At 36.6% G+C, this 25,759-nt stretch overlaps 1 protein-coding gene across 3 annotated transcripts in view; it reads right to left on the bottom strand.

Annotated features, from left to right (window-relative positions):
• Window positions 1-23,392, bottom strand: part of YAF2 (YY1 associated factor 2) — an 89,341-nt gene extending 65,949 nt beyond the window's left edge. Inside the window, exons 1-2 of one of the 3 annotated variants that reach the window (XM_052001470.1) lie at window positions 23,246-23,392; window positions 22,655-22,780 (exon numbers count right to left, since the gene is read on the bottom strand). In XM_052001470.1, the coding sequence (XP_051857430.1) occupies window positions 22,655-22,780; window positions 23,246-23,271 (152 nt within the window). In that variant the 5' untranslated portion in view covers window positions 23,272-23,392. Of the gene's footprint in view, window positions 1-22,654; window positions 22,781-23,245 lie in introns of those variants that run through there. The other 2 variants (XM_052001471.1, XM_052001472.1) reach the window with 2 other exon arrangements.
• Window positions 23,393-25,759: the final 2,367 nt, after the last annotated feature.

Below are 25,759 nucleotides of genomic sequence, written 5' to 3'. Positions count from 1 at the left end.
AGTCAACTCATTATCATGGTTCTTTGCAGTAGGTACTCATGTATGGATCTTTTGATTCATCGAGGACCACAAATTTCAAATATGAACTGTCATAAATATCTCAAGTTATTTGTGTCAAGCTTCAGGTAGGAGTTGGATTAAATAACTCTCCAAGTCCCTTTCCAACTTTATATATTGAAGCCTTTTTTTTTTTTTTTTTTTTTTTGCCAAAGAAATGAGCTATACCTTTAGCTACCTACCTTCTGCAACACATTGCTTTGCTAAATAGGAGATATTTCTTCTGGGTTGACTGGATCTCAGACTTTAGGGAAAATGCTAGTCTACAGTTCAAAACCAATAAAAATAGTGGATAAATGATAGTCACCATTCAAGATAACCCCAATTAAGGAATAGAAAATATGTGAATTCCAATAATCATAAAGGACTGTTAGTCTTCCAAGGACCCTGACAGCTTTTCTATACCAATCACCCATGCAATCAAGCATTTTTTTTTCTTTCTAAGAAAAAGCCTGAAAAAATAAGTTTGAAAATAGTCTGATATTTTAAAGGCTGAATTCTTCCCATCTCATTATATGTCAAAGAGAAGATATGTTCTTTTTTTCCCCAAAAGCTTTATATTGGAAAATATAATTTTGTAAATTGCTGAAGAGGGGGAAGCTTGTATTTTTAAAAACAAACAGCAATTTATACTAATAGCTGATTTAGGGGAAAAATGGTTTTAATTCAAAATGTAAGCACTTACAGTAATTTACATTATGAAACAAAATGTTATTAGAATAACAGCTGGTCAGATGAATTCTGGGTTTTTTTCTATTTCAAGTTATCAAGTAGATTTAAGAAGAGGATTTTGTGATAGTTACCAATAAGCCTAGAAAACTCTAATTACTTAATTTATGTACCTCATTCCAACTCAGACCTTATATTTCAAAGCAGTTCAAAAGAAACATTAGATTTCATTCCATTTCAAATATTCTCATGGATTGGTAGAGCTTTCTGATATTAGTCTGATCAGCCATAGTCGGTTAACACTATACATAACATAGTGATGTTATTTGGTCCTCTTATTATGAAGGTCCTCTTTGATTATAACCAAGTAAAGGGTAGTTCACATCCTTATGTATTAATGTATAAAAAGTTCAAAATAAAATACTCAGGTTGATACATCATAGCTATTTTCTTTATTAGGATTTATGAAATCTTTGATATCATGTAATTAAACTGAAAATTCTCTCATTTTGTACAGATAAATTGCTGCATAGATTACTATTCACCATACTTCCATACATAGCCGTAGGCCATCAACCATTAAATTATATTTTTGGAAAGAATCAACACAACTGTAATCTGAAGTCAATATAAATGTAACATGATATTATAACAGGTAATATTTTTATTTGCTTGAGTCATTCATCCAGCAGGTTCAACCAAGGGAAAAAAGTCAAGGATTACAAGTTTCTATGATGAACAAAAGGAAAAATTAGAATACAATAAAAAGCAAAAGAAAGACTTAAAACCAAAAACAACTTATCCTTTAAAGTATAATTTGAAAGAGAAATAAAATATACTTCGAATGTTTGAAAGATTATTAAACAATTCTTTTTTAGTTCTACGGAAAATGTTAGGAAAATGTTTTTTCCTAGTCTAAAATTTGTTTTCATTTTTTCTTTTAGGTAAGTATGTAAAAGGCCTTTCTCTGGAAAATTGGATTAGGGTGAAAACTAAATTTAACTCAGCTCATTAAGATCAAGTCAAGTATCATTTATAAAGTGCTTATTATGTGCCTGGTACATAGCTGTTAGAATGTTATCTCTTCAAGTTCCTTAACAATTGGGACTGTATTTTACCTTTGTAACTGCAGAGTTTAGCACAATACCTTGTACTGGAAGCACTTAATAAATCCTTATTAATTTGACTATCTTTGCCTTTTCTTTATCTTTTAATCCTTTTTTTCCTAGAATATTATCTCACAGAAGCCAGAAGTAGGATCTGGAAGTACTCCATTAGTACTTTATAAAATATGACTTTTTTTAGTCAAGAACCCAATCAATCTTACAGAAAAGATCAATTGGTAAACTGGGGATATTTAATCTGAAGAGAAAATTTCAACCAAATCAATAAGTATTGATTATCTGTTACGTAGTGATAACTATACTAGGTATAAAACACAATCCATGCTTTACCAGAAAAACATAATCCATGCCTTTAAAATTTTCAGTCTCTCAACTATGTCTAACTCTTCTGATCCCATTTGGAATTTTCTTGGAAAAGATACTGAGATGATTTGCCACCTTCTCCAGCTCATTTTACAAATATGGAACTAAGGCAAACTGGGCTAAGCGACTTGTCCAGGGTCACACAGATAATAAATATCAGAGGCCAGATTTGAATGCAAGATAAGTCTTCCTGACTCAAGGGTTGATATTCTATCATTGAACCACCTAGATCCCTACTTTGATGATAGAAACCATTATTTGAAGGACTAATCTACAGAAAACCTACTTAGACTCAGAGCAAAGATCCAGAAGCAATGCCTAAATTTCATCTAATATAAGGGGAAACTTCCTACATTAGAGCTGTCAAAAAATTGAATAAGTTCCTATTACTGAATATCTTCAAGGAGAGATGGATGATTCATATCTAAGGAAAACCTTTAGCTAACTGATTTCTCTTCCTCAAATCTCACATATTCCTATGTCTGGACTTATTCTATACATCTGATATAACGTGAGTTATACCCTCTGTTCTTTTAAACCTTCCATTGAAGTATTTGAGAGGAGGGACCACATATTTTTGTAATCTCCAGAACCTGAGATAATGAATTACATACAAGAAGCATTTTTTTTTTCTGTCTAGCTAAAAATATTGTAGAAGGAAACTCTCAAGGTCCCTTCAGACTCTGCCATTCTATGATTGCATAAACCTTCTCAGTTGCATAGGATAAGTATCTCAAAACAACTTATAAATTTTTCTTTTTTATAATAGCTTTTTATTTTTCAAAATAACATGCAAAGACAGCTTTTAACATTCATTGTTGCAAAACCTTGTATTCTAAATTTTTCTCCCTCCCTTCCCTAGAAAGCAAGTAATCCAATATAGATTAAACATATGCAATTCTTCTAAGCATATTTCCACATTTATCATAGTGCTGCACACAACTTGTAGATTTTTAGAAATTTTCAAAAATTTTATATCAAATCCTCACATAAAGTAAATATTTTTTTCTTCTTTATCAACTGTGTCCTTAAAAGAAAAAAAAAGTAGTTATCAGAAGAATAACCATAAATTTCTAGTTATTGTGGCATCCATCAGTAGTATTATGTTTTATTAAAAATAGGTAACCATTAAAAGGAAACTGCTATTCTTTTATTCTGTGGGAGATGAATGGAGATGATGTTTAGCTTGGAGAAAATTCAGTCAACAAGTGGCAGGAGATTTAGGCATGGAAGAATCATGAAAACTTTATGAGAAGAAAATAATCAATAGTGTCAATTATATTAGAGATGTAAGAAAGGGAAGAGGATTAAGAAAAGACCACTAGAGATATGGCAAGTTAAAAAAAAAAATTGGTAACTTTGAAGAGAAAAGTTTCAACTGAGGTTAAGATCAGAAGTCTGATTGCAAAGGATTGAGGACTGAGTGAAAGGAAAGGAAGTAGCTTCTAAGATTCCTTCAAGTCTTAAACCCAATCTCTCTTAATTTTCTCTTAATGCCTTCCCTCTATGGATTATTTCCTTTTTATCCTGTACATAGCTTGTTTGTACACAGTTGTTAGCATGTGTTTCTCTGATTACACTGGAGCTCTTCAAAGGCAATTGTCTTTTTTTCTTTCTTTGTATTCCCAGCACTTAGCACAGTGCTAGCATACAGTGAATACTTGAAAGTTTTATTGCCTGACTGAAGTAGAATCACTGAGCATACAGAATTTTTCTAGGAATTTGGCTAAAGGGAAGAAAGGCAATTAAGTGGTACAGTGGACGGAGCACAGGTGTGTGTTATTCTTCTATTAGATTTTAAGTTTCACAAAGGCAGACATCATATGAATTTTGAATCTTCCATCAATAAGAGGCTAGCGTTCTGTATATATAGTAAGAGGCCTTAATTCATTAATTTATTTTTATTGTTTTTGCTGAGACAAAAAGGGGGTTAAGTGACTTGCCCAGGATCACACAGCTAGGAAGTGTCTTGAGATCAGATTTGAACACAGGTTGTCCTGACTTCAGGGCTGGTACTCTATCCACTGAGCCATCTCGCTGCTCCAAGAAGCCTTAATTTAGTTGAATTCGCTTCCGAATTACTTTGCGCACACACACACACACACACACTCATTTATTTCAACATTGGCATTGTATGTTGGTCACATCTAAAAACCCATGTAAAGTTATCAAATATTAAGCAATTATATACATGTAGCAGTTTCATATAGTATTTGTTTTATACTAAGCACTTTTACAATCACGTGAGCTTCACAACAACCATTTCTCTTTACAAATCAAAAAACTGTGCAGAGATAAATTATATAGCTAATACATATCCACAACTGAAATAGAGAATGGTGGGCTTAATCAAATACAGACTGGCTTTCTCATCTCACACTGCCATGCTAGGTGCTTCCAGGAGCACCTGGCAGTTGCTGAACCAAATCTGCTTAAGGCTGGGGTAACTGATGCCAGAATCTCCTTCTGATGTAGTTTCAGGTGCCAGGGCTCAGGGAATGTTGACCATGAAGCTTACCCCAATTCCATCCCCATTCCCCCAAGCTGAGTGCGGGAGGTATTTGGGCAAGGTTGTGTAAGGAACAAGAGGGATGAGGTGAAAGCCTTATCAATTCAACTCCAAGTATGAGGTGTGCAACGTTTTTTTCCTCCTCCATAGAGTGGAGGGAGAAATCAAACAACACAATCTATGAAAACACTAAGAATAGTTGGGATGAGCAACAGCAAGCTCAGCCCCTTCCCTAGGGTCTCTGTCAACCCTTCCTTAATTTGTAAACTTGACAATTTTCTTGAAAATATCAGGGTAAACAAGGTCATCAGTCTTGGTAAATGAGTCTGTTTAGGATATATAGTTCTTAAACAAGATGTGTTTACTAAGAATCTATAAGCTTGTTGGAACCAGGATAAGTTTAAATATATAAAACATATTAAACAAAATCTTCTATGTCTGTAAGTCCTGATAAACTTAAAAATAATGTACCTAGCCCTAAACTGCTAATAGAGATAAAATCTCTTGGGACTGTAACTGATATTCTTTTGAGTTTTGAATTTGATGGCCTGATTATTAAGTCAGTAACCCACCATTTGAGGGAAATGCCATAAGTTACTCAGAGAGATACCTTCCTGAACTATCATAAGCGGACATCTTATTTGGGCAAGAGCTGGGAAGACAATCTTAGCTTCTGCTCAAGGTGAGATCCTTCTGACTCAGTTCCCAGTTCTATTTCTTTGTTTCCCACTGATGATTCCTGAGTCTGACTATGAGGTGGAATTGTTACTGCATGATTGGCTGTCAAACAGATGTAAGGATGCTTTCCTGTCATGTATGTGTTCTCAGGCTGAAGTGTGAAGAACCAGTTTTATGCTATTATAATCATGTCCCTGCTTTTTTCCTCTTATAGCAAATTTCTATACTCAGAGCAAATGGTCAGAAGAAGCCATGAGTCTAATACAAATATCCCAGGGGACACAAAGGTTTTCTACTTTAGATCTTAAAGATGCATACCACTGCATAGACTCATAATTTCATTTTGCCTTTGAAGGGGCAAATCTAGGAGAATGTAATCCCCACCAATTAACATGGGCAGTCATATCCATAACATGAAGGTAGCTCAGGGCTTCCGTGATAGCCCCCACAAATTTGGACAGGCACTGGCTATCCAGTATGTAAATTATATCTTAATCTGCAGCCCAGCCCTGGAGGCTTCTCTGGCTGCAGCTATAAAACTTTCTGGCTTTTTAGGGTGATTCTTTCTTTGTCTAAAAGCCCACTTTGCCTATTAGTCTATTAAGTATTTGAGTCATGAATTAATTCCCACCTCCCCTTTGCTCACTTCGGAGAGGAAGCAATCTTATCACTCCCTGAACCTTCGTCAAAAAAAACAACTGCATACTTTCCTGGGCATGGCTGCATTTTGCAGGTGTATACACCTAACTGATTATTTCCAAGCCCCTCTGTGATTCTACTCAAGGCCCCGATACAATTCTTGAATGGGGCCCTCATCAGGTCAAGGCTTTTAAGACCCTGAAAGGTAACACTAATCTCTTGCCCCGGCCTTAACTCTACCTAATACCTTTTATGCGGTGATGAAAAGGCAGGTCCAGGTCCGAGGAGTCTTGACTCAATGCCTGGGACATTACCCCAGACCTCTTGCTTACTTCTCAAAGAAAGTCCTCAAAGAAACTTGGTGTCTTTGGGGTCACCCTCCCGCTTAGAGCAGTGGCTGTTCCAGCTCTTCTATTTGAGGAAGTCTCTAAGCTCACCCTAGACCAACCACTAGAGATTCTAACTCCCTACCAAGTTCAGAACCAGAGTTTTAGAAATGGGGAAAAGAATGAGAGTGGACATCTATTTGTCTCCAAATATACCTTTCATGTTTTGGATGTTCATGGGACTATATGGGGAAAAAAAGGCGACTTTTGACAGCAAAAATAAATATCTCCCCCATTAAACATACAGGGGAAATTCTATAATTATTATAAGGTGTCTATGGACTTAGAGAGGTTTCTGTGACGTTTTGTAAGGGACACCAGAAGAGGGATTCACTTCAGATCAAAGGAAATAGGCATGCAGATTCAGCTGCCCATGCTGCTGCCTGTTTCTGGTCATGGCACCCTTAATTCCCCAACATCCCAACTCTTACACTCTACTCCCTTATAAAGCTCCCAGGAACAAACCTTTGCTAAAGAAATGGGATATACTCTTTCTCCTTCTGGGTGGTCTTGTGAAATCTATTTTCACTGGTCATAAGTTAGGAGAAATAATTAAACAGGTTTATCAGGCCTGCCCTGTTTGTGCCCAAGTAAATCCTGAAAAAGCTTTTAACTCCTTCCCCCCCAACTCCTGAAGCCCTCCAGAGGAAGGATACATAGCTAGGGGAGGACTGGCAGATAGATTTTACATATATGCCCCCCTCTCAGGAGTGTCAAACTGCTTTTGGTTTTTGTTGACACCTTTACTAATTGGGTAAAAGCCTTCCCTTGTAAACCTGAAAAAGCTCAGAGGTTTTTGCTAAAGGAGATCAAACCCATTTAAGGTTAATTATTTCCACTTTGCATGTCATCCTCTTTCCCCAATGGTTAATGCCTTTTAAACATTCTGGTGCTTGCACCCTAGGCCCCTGAGCACTCCTTTCACTGTGTATAACACCACTATTCCATCCATTGCCCCTACTCCTTTGAGGAGACAAAAGCAAAGATTTGGGGGAAATGTTCTTTGGTATTTATCCTAGGAAGAGATGTCTGGATGTGAGATATTCATAATAGCCTTATTTACTCCCAGAAAGTCTTTGGATGGGGTTCCTGGTTACTGTCCCTAGTAACCCCCATACTAACTCCACTTTTGCTTTTTTTTTTTTTTTTGCTCATATGTGGTCCTTAGATTTTTAATCTACTTGTGAGATTTGTTTCCTCAAGACTCCAAGCTATGAACTTGTTATCCCCATACTTGTTCAATCTGAATACCACTGGTTAACTGATTCTGACATTCAACACCCCCTGGATGATCTTGCTGCCATCTTCAAGGCTCATGACTCCCCTCCTCAGTCTGCACCCCACTAGGCAGAGACAGATCTACACTTCTTATTAGCATGTAGCAGCTCTGGAAGATGAGACCCCCATCCCTTTGTCCCAAATAAATTTGGGGTGCAAACTTCCTGAGAGGGGAAATGATGGGATATAGCTCCTAGGGGAAAACATAACAGTGATGGGATCACTTAAACTTAGAGTGCTTTTGTTATAACAATCTGTCTGATTTTAAAGTCTTCTGGCCTTAGGCTAGTCCTGCAAACATTACTGAATGTCAAATAGATAATTTGCTGGTCAGTGATAACCAAATTCTTGAGACAACAGAGAATAGACTATTCTTCAGTTCTATCTCTAAGCCACAAAACTGACATGAAAAACTGTATAAATTTGTCTCCTTGCTTCTGGTTTTATTACTAAATCCTTCTGAAACTTAGCCCCGACTTCAATTGGTGTTACAATTACAATAAACTTTGCCCTTTGACTTAAAGATGGATTCAAGCCTGCAAATTCTTTTGAGACACCTCACAACACTGGTCTGTGATCCCAACTTTTTAGGGTCTCCTTCTAAACCTCAACAGTTTCATAAGTTTCTTTTACATCATGGTCACAAAGGAATCTTCTTATTTTCCTTGATTGTTTTTCCTAAAGCTCTAAGGAATACATTTAGAATCCGTTAAACATTTTATTAAATGCTTGTTTTAGACCAGACACCAGGATACAGAGCAAAAACAAAAACAGTCCTTTGCTGTTAAGGAGCTTTCATTCTTAAAAAAAAAAAAAAAAAAAAAAAGACAACAAGTACATTTGTAGGTATATATAAGATACCAACAGAAACAAAATTAGCTCAGGTTTAAAACTTCAAAATTAACATCATTTACAATTCAAAAATATTTGCTGGTAACATTATATTCCAGATACTGTACACCCTAATTAAATGGTTACATAATCTAAGAGGGATCAGATGAGACCAAAGATTTAAAACTGGAAGGAAACTTTAGAAATCTAGTCAAACCTTTTTTCTTTAGAAATGAGGTAACTGAAGCTAGGAGTAACTAAGTAACATGCCCAAAGTCAGAAAGTTGTTTTTTTTTTTTAAATGTGAATGCAGGCGTTCTGATTCAACATCAAGCATTCTGACCATTGAAATACATAACCATCAAGTACATACAGAACTACGATTCAAAAGAATAATACAAATAAAAGTGCTATAAGAATTCAAATGCAGCAATGATTAATTAGAAAAGATCAGAGAAATCTTCAAGAAACTGAACCTTGAAAAATTTCAATAGGATATAAAAGAGTGAAGATCAATATAAACAAAGATACAAAGGCAAGGTATACGTTCATCTTGAATGGAATGAAGCATACAAATAAGAGTTTAGAAATAAAAAAGCAGGTTACAACAATAAATGGACTGTTTGGACTTTAGACATAAGCAACAGAGAATTAATGAAAGTTGCTGAATAAGGGAATGATTAAAGGTACTTCAAGCCAAGACAGTGGCGAAAAGAGAAAGAGAATAATCAAACCATTCTCCAATTGATAAATGGTCAAAGGATATGAACAGACAATTCTCAGACAAAGAAATTGAAACTATTTATAGACATGTGAAAATATGCTCCAAATCATTATTAATCAGAGAAATGCAAATTAAGACAACTCTGAGATACCACTACACACCGGGTCAGATTGGCTAGAGTGACAGGGAAAGATAATGGGGAATGTTGGAGGGGATGTGGGAAAACAGGGACACTGATACATTGTTGGTGGAGTTGTGAACACATCCAGCCATTCTGGAGAGCAATTTGGAACTATGCTCAAAAAGTTATCAAACTGTGCATACCCTTTGATCCAGCAGTGTTTCTACTGGGCTTATATCCCAAAGAGATACTAAAGAAGGGAAAGGGACCTGTATGTGCCAAAATGTTTATGGTAGCCCTGTTTGTAGTGGCTAGAAGCTGGAAAATGAATGGATGCCCATCAATTGGAGAATGGTTGAGTAAATTGTGGTATATGAATGTTATGGAATATTATTGTTCTGTAAGGAATGACCAGCAGGATGAATACAGAGAGGACTGGTGAGACTTACATGAACTGATGCTAAGTGAAATGATCAGAACCAGGCGATCATTATATGCCTCAACAACAATACTGTTTGAGGATGTATTCTGATGGAAGTGGATCTCGTCGATAAAGAGAGTTAATTCAGTTTCAATGGATCAAGGATGGACAGAAGCAGCTATACCCAAAGAAAGAACACTGGGAAATGAATATAAACTGCTTGCATTTTTGTTTTTCTTCCCGGGTTATTTTTACCTTCTGAATCCAATTCTCCCTGTGCAACAAGAAAACTGTTCGGTTCTGCACACATATATTGTATCTAGGATATACTGTAACCTATTCAACATGTAAAGGACTGCTTGCCATTAGGGGGAGGGGAAAAATCGGAACAGAAGTGAATGCAAGGGGTAATGCTGTAAAAAATTACCCTGGCATGGGTTCTATCAATAAAAAGTTATTTTAAACAAATAAATAAATAAATAAAGATGGATCATAAAAAAGAGAGAGAGAGAGAGAGAGAGAGAGAGAGAGAGAGAGAGAGAGAAAGAATAATCTAATTCTCAGATATATATTCTAACATAGACCAAAAAAAGAACATTAGTTTAAATGATTTAACAAATGAAAAGAACAAAAACAAAAAACTACAGTCACTTCATCTAAACCAAGGTGAGAGAAGGGGAAAAAAGGAAAACAGCCAAAGAAATGGGAGTAGAGTGAAGGGAAGCATAGACCTTGGAGACTTCCCAGCCTTGATGAAAAGCAATCCTAGGATACTATAAGTCTGTAGCAGTGCAGTCTACCAAATATCAGGAAGCCCAGAAAATTCCAAAGGGGAACCCCAGGATAGTCAAACACCTGCAGAGTTCTGAACTCAAGAAAATGTTTAAGGTCACAACAAAAGGACATCGATTGACCACCTAATCAAGTGGACCTGAAAGGTTGCATGTCATCAACCTGAGCACTACTTGGTACTCTGAAGATCTCAGTTCTCTGTTACAATGAGAATATAATTGGGCCTAGTATCTGCTAGCACTTTGTCCAGAGATACCAATGGAAGTCAGGGCCTGCAGTAGGACCCCAGATAATACAGATCAGGGTGAAAGAGGAGCACATCATCCCATCCAGAAGTATAAAAAAAGCAGTCAACGTTTGACCCTGACCTTAAGTCCCAACTCAGGAAACAAAGCTGAAAATAAGAACAAAACTAGGCTAAATAACAAATGAAACAATAAAGAAATTTTATAGATATAGGATCTAGGTCACAAGCTTATAGAAAGAAAGTAACTTCACAGTAACTATGGATGGAACTGCATGGCCACAAGGACTATTAAGATTCCTAGAAGAGATGAAGCAAGTCAATCAATAAACATTTATTAAGCATCTACTATGTACCAGTGACCACACTAAAATCAAACAAGACACTCTTTGTAAAAAGCAATTATCATAATGCCTGGCAGAGAAGCAGACAGAAAACTTATCTTTTCTCTATTCTAAATGTTAGAAATACAAAGAAAGGTAAAAATAGTATATCCTCTTTTGAAGTTCACAACATGCAAATAACTATGTATAAAAAAGTCACTAAGATAAATTAGAAATAATTAATTGAGGGAAGGCACTAAGGAAAGGCTTTCATTACAAGATGGGATTTCAGTTGATACTTGAAAGAAGCCAGGAAAGCCACAAGGTAGAAAAGAGAAGGGAGATCATTCCATACATGAAAGAAAGTGAAAATCTGCAGAGTTGATAAAGTATGATGTAAGAGGAACAGTAAGGAAATCAATGTCATAAGTTCCAGAGGCTATGAAAGGGTGTAAGATAAGAAAACTGGAAAATAGATAGGGGTTGGGTGGAGGTATCAGATTATAGAAGCTTTTGAATGATAAATAGGATTTTATATTTGATTCAGGGAGCCAATGAAGTTTGCTGGGGAAAAAAAATGACATAGTCAGACTTGACTGTTAGAAAGATCATTGTGGATCTAAATGGAAGAAGGAATGGAGTAAAAAAGAAAAAGAAAAAAAGAAAAACGACTGGTGGCAAACAGGCTAATCAGCAAGTTGTTGCAATAGTCCAGGAATGAGATGATGAGGGCCTATAACAGGGTGGTGGTAATGCCAGAAGAGAGAAGGCAGACATAGGAGATTAAAAACTGCTAGGAACCAAGGATGACACCAAGGTAACCATTCTGGGAACTGAGGAAATAGTAGTACTCTCATCACCAACAGGGATGACTAAAAGTGGAGAATTTTTTTTTTTTTTTTGGTGGAGGGAGGGAGGAAGAGGAGATAATAACTTCAGTTTTAGACAAGATGAATTTAAGATACCCACCAGATATTCAAATAAAAGATGTCTTAACAAGCAGTCATGAGAGACTAAAGGTCACTCTAGTGAAGAGAGATTAAAGCTGAGGTAAGTAAATTTAAGAATCATCAGTACAGAGTTGCAAATTGAATCTATAGAACCGAGTAAGATCACCAAGTACAAAGTAGAGAGGGAGAAGAGAAGGGAACCTAAGCAGGAGGAGCTGGCATGACCCTGATGAAAATCCAGCAAAGGAAATGGAAAAAGGTGCAGAAAGTTAGATAGGAGGAGAACTTGGATAGAGGTATATCTCAAGAAATTAGAGAAAAGAAAACATGAAGAAAGTGATCCATAATGATAAAGACTGCAGAGGTCAAGTAAGACAAAGGCTGAGAAAAAGTCACTAGATTTAGCAATTAAGAAATAGCTAGTATACACTATGGAAAACGCAATTTCAGTTGAATTATAAGAGCGGAAGCCAGGCCTGAGAGTTAAAAAGAAAGTTTAAAAAAAAGATGAGATTTAAAAAGAGATCAAGAGTAAAGTATGTGAAGATACCTACTGCAGACAGAAGAAGTATGAATCAATATCAAGTGAAGATGGATAGATTAAGTAAAGGAGGATAAAGGAGACATGGGCATGTTGTAGAAATAGTCAATAGACACTGAAGAACACTAGAAATAATAGAGCAGGGCAATATGGAAGAAAAAATGAATGAAATGAGATCATTTGTACATATAAAGGGATTAAAATTAGCAAAAAGTATTACCTCTTAATGTGAAAAAGGGATAAAGGAAGAGACAGTATTCAAAGTCATATGGCTAATTGGAAGAGGGGAGAAAAGGAAGCTCTTAGTAAATGGCTTCAATTTTTCCAGTGAATAAGGTAAGGTTCTCACAGCTGAGAAGTAGAGGAAACCATGGGAAATTTGAGGAAGAACTACACGGTTCAGAAAAGCCATAGTGGTAAGAGACATATAAAGTTAACTGAGGTAGCAGTAAGGCCAGCTGAAATCATGTAACATAAATCTGGAGTGGACCCAATCAACATGGATTCATTATTTTCTCAAGTTTTATTCAGCAGCATATGTATAAGATCCTGAATGGTATAAGTGATCGAAAACTGAAACCTGACAAAAATCAATGACATAAGGGGACTCAAGAAGATATTAGAGGTAAATTGGTTCATCCAGAAGTAAAGTTGGAGAAAAGAGAATGTCATTAGTGCTACAACTATGACAGCCTGGGAGAGAACTCAAGAGGTAAGAGACTTAGAAATCATTTTGTGGATAAAGAATAGGTTTTGGGGTTGCAAAGAAGAGGAGGTAGAATGACAACAGATTGTGATCAAATAAGGGTATTTCACAATTCATGAATATGAAAATGGAGTATTTGAGGGAAATGACAATAATAAGGATATGATCATCTTTATGTATAACTGTAATGGATTGGGGTAGATAATGTAAAATGAAGAAATTTAAGAACTGTAATGTTAGGCTATTTGAGGAAGTATTAATAAACTTATTGAAGTTCCCTACTATGACGGTGGGAGATAGGGAGGAGAAAAAAACTGTAAGCTAGGCACTGAACTGATAGAGGATAAAATCTGTAGACAACAGATTTTAGAATTTTGCATAGAAAGGGAATGAGTGAATACCAAAGTAGAGATTTACTAAGTGGCAACTAGGAACAAGTACTCCTATTTTCACACTTTCTTTGGGAGAATGAGTCAAAGGTCGATTGGTGCTAGAAATGGCAACAGGAGACTGTGTCATTAGTAGGGATTTCAATGAGAGCCAGAAGCTGGAAGGAGTGAGAAAGGGAAAAAAAAAAGATAAAATCAACTGTCTATGAAACTATACTCCAAAAAACACAGGGTGGGTTGTTTTAAAGCGGGATTCTTAAGTTTGAGGCTTGAGTGTGAATGAGGGAGTAAAATGAAGGGAATGAGCAGTGGGGTTATAAATATGAGAAACCTAAAAGGAAGAATTAGAAAGAAAATAGACAGCTCAGTATAGCACTTAACTTCCTGAAAATTAGAATGAAGTGAACAAAAATTATTTATTCTATGAGATAATAAGAAATATTAAAACAAAATCAAAAGGTTGAAAAAATATTTTTAAAAATATATTTTCTAAGAACTTTCAGACTGCCTGTTATTTATGAAAAAAAGAAAAGTCTGGGTTACTATGTTTCAAGAAAATCAATAGGCCTAGACATAGTAGAATTAGAGGTGAAAATGAAAACAGAAAGAAAAAACCTTACACCTTCTTTAAAAATTTTTTTTTGAAAATTCTCAGGAACACAGTGAAAACCCAAAAGTCCTGAGTTAAAGATAAAATACTTCACAAGCAGTCAGAAGGAAAAAGTTCACAAAGAATCATAGTTAGATCACACAAGGCCTAGGACAGGCAACCACAACTGTAAAGAGTTTGTAATACAATATTACAAAATGACACAGTTATACAAGCTTACAACTAAGAATAATTTATCTTGCAAAATGTGAGTATATCCTATAGAAGAAAAAGGCAACCTTTAATGAAACATAGAAACGCTAAGCATTCTTGATTAAAATGCAAACAAAGGAATTGAGAAAAACATAAACTAAACAATTACATTGGAGCAACTAGAAGAAACTGTTCAAAGATGAAGACTACTTTATACTGGAGGGGATTAGAAATAAGTGGACTTGTAAAAACTAAATGTTGTCAAGAGTAAAGTGGAGTGCAGAGTTACAGTAAGACAAAAGGACTAAGAATGTTTTTGGTTTTTTCCTCCTCTTAAATATTAAGAAAAGGAAGGGGGAAAGAATAAACTAGGGAACAAAGAGGAAAGAATTCACTATTTCACATAATTGGGATGTTGGAGTAAAAGACTAAAAACAGAGTAAAGGGTATAGGAAGCAAACATTACACAAACTTCACTATCATTGAACCAGACAAAGGATGGTTACTTACAGAGACAGACAGATAGACAGACCACCCACCATCCTCCCCTCTAATTACATTTGGTATAAGAATTCATTAAAATAGAGAAACAGGTATGGCAGAGAAGGAGTCACAAAAGAAAGATAAGTAAAAAAGCAAAACAAGTTTCATCTTTGGAAGGTGAATCATAAAGGAAGAATTTCAAGGAAAGGAAGCTTAAGAATAGGTGACTGTTGTCCAGCTGAGATGAAGAAAAAAAGGTCTTTGGAGTGGTTGCAGATTGTTTTAATTTTAAATCATTAGTGTTAACCATATTCCTTCTCTTTAACTATCTTCTTTAAAAAGAAGGGGATGAGTCAAAGATAAGAAAATGAAAAAGAAGTTATAATGTAGGGAAACACATGATAAACAATCATAATGATCAACACAAATGGTTGAACTCACCCAGAAAAAAACAGAAAGTTAGCAGAAAACATTAGAAAATATAATTTTCCAACAGTAACAGAAGTACATCTGAAACAAAGATTCACATGCTATTAAAATAACAGCATGAGGAAAATTTTATTATGCCTCTGCTAACACCCTCCCCCCCCAAAAAAAAAAAGATTGCAATCATGACCTAAAACAAGACAAAAGCAAAAAAAAAGAAAAAGAGAGAGAGAGAGACATAACTAAAAATAATAGAGAAACCACATCATGCTTAAAGACAACAAATTATTATTCTTAATACTGGACTTGGCTTGGGGATAAGAGGCAGGACACTGAATTCTCTAAATCTGACCTGAAAGGGATGATGGCAGTGACAGTCTTGGTATATGTTGGCAAGCAGGTGCTATGCGACAAATGTGTACATGCTTTCAAGGAAAAAACTGATGGATTGCCAGCAATGACATGATAGAAACTGAAGAAGCCAATGTGATCATTCTAATAACTGATTCTTTCACCAAGCAAGCTAATCAAGAGATGATGACAAGAAATTCTGGAATGATCAGATCGACACAATTCTTTGGAATGGGCAGAAAGCAATGCCAAAGCTAAATCTAGCTATAAAAACTTATGTGCAATTAGAACATATGGACCTCAACCATTTCTAGTCACTTTGCAACCAAATACCTGACCTTGGCTAAAGTTTACTTTAGATGAAATTTCAAGGAGTTTTCATTTAATTCTAGAAGCTTCAAGTTTGTCCCTCGTGGTTATAATGCGGTAAAGAGAGCCATCTACTAGCCCTAATTGGGGAAAATAGCAGCCTGTTGCCAGGTTCCACTACAATTGCTATTCTTCTGGTTACCCTGGATAAACAAAAATAAATAGGAAATAAATTGCTACTACTAGCTTTAGGTCCTGTACTCCATTAAAATTTGAAACTTTTCATGACTGAATCAGTCAGTCAACAAACATTTATTAAGCATTATCTCCGTGCACAAAGATAAGTAAAAAGGACGTTCCTGCCTTCAAAAAGGTTACATTCTAATTGAGGAAGATAATACATAATAGCGAACTGAATGGGGAAAGGGAAAGAAGGAAGGAGAAGGGTCAAGGGACAGGCTGGTAAATTCTGGAAAGCTAGAAATAGAAGTGGATTAACAGATGGTTAATCTGGAATCTTTTCTAAAAATGGAGGTTCTGGAAGCAATTCATCAATGGGAAAATGGGAAAAGAAAGCCAATAGAAGCCACAAGATGTTCTACGGTGAGAAGGCCACAAGTGTTAAGAGAAGTTCTAAAGTGAGAAGGTAACTGAAGTATGGAAATCTGAAAGATGACTAGTCTAGGGCTCCACCTTAAAATGGAGCTTCTGGGGAGAAACTTAATAAAGGGAAAAAGGGGCCTCCAGTCAGAGAGATTATCCAGGCAAGAAGGCTATAGAAAAAAAGAGTAATGTCCTAGGGACATGGGGGGATGGGGGGTGGGAGAGATGCACAAGCTGAGGAATCCATACAAAGCTACAGGAGGGAAAGACTGAGCTAATGATGACTTATACCATACTATTCAAAGGGCAACATCATCTTCCCAGTCCCCAAGGCTCACAACTTCCTCTGCATCTGCTATGGAAGATCTAGTTGCCAAGGTCTGTCAATTTCATCTCTGCACCATCTTTTAAATGTATTCCCTTCTCCTCTCTGACAGCCATCACTCTAATTCAAGCCCTCAACACCTCATGTCTGAACCACTATAATAGCCTACTAATGGATATGTCTGTTTCAAGTCTCTCCTCACTCCAATCCATCTCTTCATTCAGCACCTAAAGTGATTTTCCTAAAGTACAAGTCTGATCCCTTACTGAACAAATTCCAATGGTTTCCTATTTGCTTCTAGGATCAAATAAAAAAGATTTGTTTGGAATTCAAACCTAGCCCATTTTTAGCTTTCCAATCATCTTATACTTTGCTCCCCAACATGTATGCTATGATCCAGTGATATTGATCTCCTGACATTCCAGGAACAAAATATTTTCTCTTGACTCTTGGCATTTTCTCCCGCTATCTCCAAAGTTTGAACCACTTTCCCTCCACCACTCTGACTACTGACCTCCTTGGCTTCCAAGACCAACTAAAGTTCCATCTTCTACAAGAAGTATTCCTCAATTCCTCTCCATTCTAAGTGCCTTTCTTCTGTTATTTACTGCCTTTCCCCCCTCTGTATATAGCTTGCTCTCTATACGTTTGTTACATGTTGTCTCCCCCATTAGATTGTGATCTCTTTAAGGGCAAGGACTAGGATTTTAAAATCTTTTTGTATCCTCGGCATTCAACATAATGTGTGGCATATAAAAGGAACTTACTAATTAATCAATCAATAAATACTCTAGTTAATTCAATAAGAAGGCTGGACTACCTGATCTCTAAGCTTTCTACTATATTTGATATTCTATGATTCTATGATATATATAGTACCATTAAAAGATACACAAATGTTGATCATATTTGAAATGTCATACATTGTTTTGTGAAGTAAAATTATTTAAATTTGAATTTTTCATTTTAATAGAAGTTATAGACTGAGCTTAAATTGAGTCTGTCCCCTGGCAGTTTAGTTCTAATACTGGGATGAAATGGGAGTCAGGTTTACCTAGCCACAAAAGAGGAAGGAAATTCAATAGAGATATAAAGTAAGGATACAACATTGATTTAACAGAGCACAGCTTCCCTATGTTAGTCATGCTGTCAGTCCATGGTCAAAAGACTCAAAAAGAAAGAGCTAGAGCTCCGATACTCTTTTGTAGTCACAAACCCAAGAAGTCAAATCAAAAGCCTGAGTCAATCTCCTGAGCATGAAAGGAAGGGAGGGAAAAGATTTATTAAAAACGTGCCCATACTAAATGGCAGGGTCTTATGAAATGCTGCTTCTATCACACTAGGCTATCAGTGCTGTTGTTTACTTAAAATCTCAACAAAGAAGAGCTTTAAGATGTTTATTACAATGTTGATAATTGTTAAGTAATACCTATTTTGAATATATCTTTCATATCTAAAAATACTGCATTGAAGATTTTTTTAAAAATACATTTGTTTTGGTTGTTCAGTCATTTCAATTATGTGCAACTCTTCACAACCCTTGGGGTTTTCTTGAAAAAGATATAGAATGACTTGTCATTCCTTTCTCCTTCATCTTACAGATGAGTAAACTGAGGCAAACAGGATTAAGTTACTTGCTGCCCAGGGTCCAGTAGCTAGTTAAGTGTCTGGGTCAGATCTGGAATCAGTAAGAATCTCCTATTAACCAATAACAATTTCTAGTTGTTGTAATAATAGAATAAGGCAGGTTGATAAAACTTTTTCGTATGTATGTTGTACATTGTACTAAAAAGTGATCATCAAAATCGCCAGATTTGAAGAGAAAAAAGAATAAGATAATGATCACTGAAGCAAGTAGGGGAACTAGAGTGCTATTCAATTCAAATGCCAATAACCTTCCAAGATATGGTTAGGTATCTCTCAGGAATTGACCAGAGAATTCTCAAGATGAAAACCACACAGGAAAATTTTTAGAATGACAACTTACTTTTTTCATCCATTAGAAACTACAAGGGTCTTTGACATATTTTGTGGATAAACAGATCCTGTTAAGACTCATAAAAAACTACCTTTACATTCTCCTTCCTAGTTCTACCTCTTCAATCTAAGTACGTCTTGTTCAAAAGAGGTGAATATTTTGTGATTGCAAAGAAAAAGCAAAAATAAGCACAAACAATCCACCACTACATTTCTCATCAGGATCATAGATTTAATGGGAAGAAATGTGGAGATTGTTGAATTCAACTTTCTTATTTTATAGATGAGAAAACTAAAACCCAGAGAAATTGTGACTTGAATAAGATCACAGAGATATGATGCAGCAGAAACCACATCTTACTCCAAGTTTAGTGGTTCTGATATTACATAAAAATGTGTGAAGGAAAAAAATGAAGACCTTTCATCTTCTTCCTTCTCTTAAGAAAAGACTAGAAAACAAGGCTTATGATGAGAACATGAAGTAGTTACTGCTTGGCCTGGAACAAGAAAGATTGTAGGGTAATGAATTTAAAGCATAATGAATTCTATAGAAATCATCTAGCTCAACCCCCTTCATTTTATTTTTGAAGAAGCTGACCGCCAGAGTCAGTAAGTGACTTGTCTCAGCATAAGGAGTACTTTGAACACTAATACTCCAATTACAGGGTCCAAATTCTTTATATTGATTCCACAAATTCCCATGAGATTTTAAAAATCCATGGTAAAATGTCATTAATTTGAGTGACCAAAAACAGACTGCTATATACTGATTTCAGCAACAAAAAGAAATTTCCATTTACCCAGAATAGTTGAGCAACAGGACACTCTGGTGAGCCCAGCATTCTGTTTGGAAGACTGAATCAATATTCTAAGAAAACAATAAAATTTAATATCTTCAGTTTCTCAAGGTTGTTATAATAAACATCATGTATAAAAGTGCAATATAATAACCACAGAAACATGGGTATTCTTAATTGATTGTACATAGACATGTGTAAGCACCTAGCTTTCTAAGACAATAAATCACTGGTGTCTTAGATCTCTTTAATAAAAACAGAATACATAAAAACAAAATCTACTTACTTAGATTCTAAATAAGCAGATTAGACTTTTATTGAACTATTTATATTAACAGTTAAGAATTACACCACTATAGCACTCTCATTAAGAGAATTTACTGAGCTATTTTAAAAAATAATAGCTTAAATAGTCTTCAGGAATGGTCACATTCCTCTAAGGTTGGAGTTCTTGGACCTTTTTGTGTGTGTGTCAGATTCCTTTTTCTCTTTAAGCTTATGGACAGATCCTTAAAATTAATAAAACAAAATGCAAAGGAAACAAATTAAATTAAAATATAGTTATCAAAATATTAAAAAGTAGTTCACAGATCCCAAATTAAGAACCTCAGTTGTAAAGAAAAAAAATATAGCAGCACAGAATTTGGCTTAGATACAAAATGAGATTTTCAACTGCTAGAGACTATTTAAACTTGGTCTCATGTAGAACACAAGCCTCATTCCAATTAATCCAAGACTGAATCCATTTGCAAGTTACATCCTTTTCAGCTATAGTCTTAACATTACTGACTTAAGTACTATACCAAACTTTAAATAGACATGTAATATATAAATATTTTCAACACTGTAACTCTGGCTTTTCCCAAGTGTGCTAAAGACTCTTGACCTAATCAAACATTTCCAGGGAGATGAATACATTTCAACTTGCAATCAATAGGAACCCTATTAAAAATTTAAAGTGTCCTATACCACTACTGCAGCCAAACAGGGATAGCTTACTCTGATTTCAGGAATAAAAATTTTAATAGATTAGGAAACAAGGAAATGAGAGCCCTTAGAATGCAATATAGAATCAATAGTTCAAAAAAAGCTATTCAGGAAAAAATGAAGTTAGAAGTTGAAAAAGCAGGGGTTTACTTTTAGTAAGGCTTAAGATTTTTGGTATACTATCATCTATTCAGTTTCTATCCAAATTTTTCTGAGCCCTTCTCAAGCAAAGTTTCTATCAAAAAAAAAAAGCTGAGCCTAGAAGAGCCTAGAAGTAACTAACCCCCAGAATTATATACCACCAAAAAGGTTTTCTAAAACTTCTGTTTATTAAATTTTAAATAAGCCTACTTAGAGTAAGTCCACTGGTATTATTAAGTTCTGATAAATCTAGTTTTATATTTTTGGCATATCTCCCTTGAATATAATTCAAAATGTTTATAGTATGCATAAGAACAAATACTTATTTGGAATAAGTATAATATGGTCTCTATTTGTTCTTTTAAAAAAACTTTAACAACTTTTTTGCTTTTTAAATAAGAACAGTATAAAATTTTCATAATTACTGCATAAAGAGAACAGATTTATTTGGGTAGTCAAGGAAAATCACTTACATGGCAAAAAAAATCACAATGAGTAATTGAGAGGCTTTGATTACATTACTGTAGTTTCTAGATTTAATGTCAAGATTTTATCTTTTTAATAAAAAGGAAATGAGATTAACCAATGGGAAAGAAATCTCATTATTGATATCACAAATATAATTCCTTTTGAATATTAAAACTAATCAGTGTTAGTTAAATTTTCTTAATTATAGAAAATGAAATACATCAATATGCTTATACTGCATTTTGCTAACCTCACCTATTGGAGGTCAGACTGATTCAGAGTATGTAACCTTTTCTAAATATTAGGCTGGATAGACGATTGTAATGATATTAACTCATAGCCTATCTTCCTGAAAATGCTCAGCACCTCTGTAAAATAGGAGTTGAGGGATAGGAAATGTCTAATTTTGAATTTCCTGGATAATTTTCTGTACCCACTAAATTCTTAAAGGTTATTTCTTTCTGAGGTAGACAGAACCATAGAATTGTTACCCTAAAATCAGATAAATCCAAGACTGAAAGTAGGCAGAGATTATTTTTAATTCAACAAGTTCAATCTAATACACTGCCATTCAAGAGAATTTAGAACATCTGGCCACTCAGCTAATCTACTGCTACTAACCGAATATTACATTCACATCTTTAAAAAATATTAAAGACCTAAAACGAAATTAAATACAAATTTAAATCTGAACCACTCAGACTTCATCTCCAAACAGAAGTTTATACAGTATCCTGCAGTCCCACATTTCGTGCCAATATAATGAATTACATTGTCTAACTGCTTCCAAATGATTAAGTGGTTTCTCATTGATCAAAAACTGGCAGAACAATGCAACCAACATTAAATCTGAGGAGAAAAACCGTTACTTCTGGCAATACGAATTAAATCATAATGCTGCCTTTAAATATTTAATTCATTCTGAACAGTAAAAACTAATACAGCCTCTTCAATTCCACCGCAAACCATAGCTCAGGGGCCAATCAATGTGACCCAGTTCCTATGCTGGACACAACCTTAGCTTCCTCTCCGTCCTCCAGCCCTTTTCATTTTATTACTCCGTAAGAGGGGGTGCGATCTGCACAATCAGGGTGCCGGTCAACATCACCTTTTCTTTTCTCCGACCCACAGGGAGGGAAAAAGAAAAAAGACAAGAGGAGCACCGAGCCGGGGCGGCCACGCCGGATTCCACTCCCCTAGACCCCCCAAAGGGAGAAGAAAACCGGCTGGCAAGACTCACCTAGTGGAGGTGCCCTTCCTCACATCACACATCATGCATTTGAAAGCCTCGGCGCTGTTCCGAAAGGTGCACACGCTACAATCCCAGTATCCTTCATCCGAGGATGGCTTCGGCTGCCGCTTCGGCCTGCAACACGCCACCCGAGAGGGAAAAAAAGGCCCAGGGTCAGCGGCAGCGCCTGAGAAGCATCCATAAGCCTCGCTCCCAGCCCTCTCTTCCCTCCGTCCCGAAGCCAGCCCCACGGGCACCGGGATGGACTTCCCTCCCCGCTCTCCGCCCACCCTGACCTCCCAAAGCCGCCCTCCGGCCTCGCGGCCGCTTCCCTCCCGTGGGGGAGGGGAGTGCTGGGGAAAGGGAGGAAGACCACAAGGGAGGCCGGGGATCGCCGCGGCCGCTTTGGGGGGCTGAGAAGAGCTGCTGCCGGAGCCGCCCACCAGCCCGTCGCCATCGCGGTTCCATTGTAGAGCCACCGCTTCCCTCAAGGCAGCCCCGGGAGCACGGGCCGGAGCGAGGCGGCCACCTGAGTCTCGGCCGACACAGAGGCGCCCAGCTCACTGCAGGCCGCCGGTCCTCAGAGCCGGGCACGGTTACCTGGTGGGGCTCTTCTTGTCTCCCATGGCTTGGCTAAAAATACACCCCGGAACTCGCTATCGCTCGCTCGGTGTTTGTCAATAAAAATGATAATCAGCCCGAGCGGAAGCAGTCAGGGAAGGGGGCGGGGAGAGGCTCGGAGAGAAGCTGGTAGGCGCAGCCGACGTCGATTCCCCCCCCCCCCCACTCTAGCCTCCAGCTGGCTGAGAAACTCCGGCTCGTGCCCACGTGACCTGAGCCGACCAACCCGAAGCGGGGCCGGAGACTTCAAACCAGCCAGCTCGGCTGGTGGGCTGGGGAGGCCGGCGGAGCTCGGCGCTTGGTAGCTGCGGTTGCTCTCCGCCTCCCTGGTCTTCCTGCTCCTACACAGCTCTATTCCGCGAGGATGGAAGCACGACAGGTGGCCGCCACGACTATTAGACCCCAGAAAGTCCTCCTCCTTCCTTCGCGCGGGGTGTAAGGTTTAAGTGTGCTTTGCTGGTTCGGTGGACCTTGCTGCCGCATGCCGCGTATCCCCTGAATGTGTGGCGGTCCTCCGAGAGTTGGCGAGAGTGCTAGTTACAGCCGAATGAAATAAGGCATCTTAGTGCAGTAAAAACAACCCTGAACTTTTAAATTAGAAAACCTGCATTGGGGATTTCTCCGTGTGCATACTGACTTTTATAGCCTTGGGCAAATTTACAATGCATGAGCCCTGGTTTCCTAATTTGTGTGTGTAATGAGATCCAACCTTTTCACTCAGCATGAGCTACAGCATCAAAGATTTATATGGAGCGCTTACTTAGGTTCTAGGCGCTGTGCTGAGTATTGGGGGTACAAAGAATGGCGAAAAAAATTTCTGCCCTTGAAGAGCTAATATATATCTATAATCTATATCTCCAATGCAATATATAATCTGTAACTATACAAAAATACTAAACATCTTTTATAGATCACAATGCAATATAAATATATATATATATGCATTTGAAGCCCTTTTAAAGGCTTCAAGATTAAAAAATTATTTGGAAGCTAAACAAATCATAAAGAATGAGTGGGTCAAAGAACAAGTCAATGCAAACAACAAAACGATACCAAAACTTTGGGGTACAGCTAAAGTTGTACTTAAGTTTATATCTCAACAATATGTGTGTGTGAGAGACAGAGACAGGTGAGGGAAGAGAAAGGAGAGAGAGAATGTATATGGGAGGAAATCTCACAAGAGAGAATATCGTATTATGAAGGAAAAGTAAAGATGTTTTTGCAGAAGATGGGATTTGACTTGAATCATGAAGAAAGCCAGATGATAGAGGTGAGAAAGGAGAGCATTCCAGGCGTAGGAACAGCCAATGAAAAGTCATCAATTTCAGAAATAGAGTATCAAGCTCCAGCAACTGCAGGAAGACCAATATACTGGAATTATACCATAAGTGGAGGAGTAAAGTATAAGACTGAGGTGTAAAAAGGCAGGAAGCGGATAGGTTATTTAAAATCTAGAGGATTTTATATTTGACCTGGAAGGTAATAGGAAGCCACTGGAGTTTTTTGGTTTAATAGAAAGTGACCTAGTCAGTCCTGTACTTTAAGAAAATCACTTTGGCAACTGAGTAGGGAAAAACTAGGGGTGGGAAGACTAACCTAAAGACTCTTGCAGTAATTTAGGTATGAGATAGTTAATGCTTGCATCAAGATGGCACCCAGGTGGAGGGAAAGAGATCTATATGAGAAATGTAAAGGGAAAGATAAAAATAACACTTGACAGCCAATTAGATATGATAGAAACTATATTTTAAAAAATCAATGAAGAAAATGCCCAGATTTTAGAGCCAGATAGCAAAGTAGAAATTGAAAGAATCTACTGTCCATCCCCTGAAATACCAAAATGAAAACTTACAGGAATATCATAGCTAAATACAGAGTTCCCAGGTCAAAATAAAAATTATGCAAGCTGTCTGGGGGTGGAAGAAAGAATTCAAATATTAAAGATCTACGTTCAAGATCCCAAATGTTTTAGTAGCTACAAATAAAAAGGAGCAGAGAGTTTAGAATATGATATTCTAGGAGATAAAAAATATAGGCTTACAACCTAAAATAAGACAGTATAATGCTGCAAGGGAAGAAATGAATTTTTAAAAATAGTATTACATTTTTTCCAATTATATGTAAAGACAGTTTTTAACAAGTATTTTTAAAAAATTGAATACAGATTTCTCTCTCATGGCTATTCCTCTTCCTCCCATCTCTCTTCCTCCCTATAAGCAATTTGATATCAGTTATATATATGTAATCTTTTAAAATATATATACATAGTACTCATGTTGTGAAAGAAGAAACAACAAAAGGGAGAGAAGCCATGAAAAAAAAATAAAGTGAAAACATTATGTTTCAATCTACATTCATACTCTATCAAATATTTTCTTGGCTGTGGCTAGCATTTTCAAAGGTGACTCCTTTGTATTGCTGAGAAAAACTAAATCATTCATAGTTGATCATTTCATAATGTGGTCACTGTGTACAATGTTCTTCTGGTTCTGC

Source organism: Antechinus flavipes, chromosome 5 (genome assembly GCF_016432865.1).
Source record: "Antechinus flavipes isolate AdamAnt ecotype Samford, QLD, Australia chromosome 5, AdamAnt_v2, whole genome shotgun sequence".
Lineage (NCBI taxonomy): Eukaryota > Metazoa > Chordata > Mammalia > Dasyuromorphia > Dasyuridae > Antechinus > Antechinus flavipes.
The sequence above is the reverse complement of the archived record's forward strand: the minus strand, read 5'-3'. Positions and strand labels throughout refer to the sequence as shown.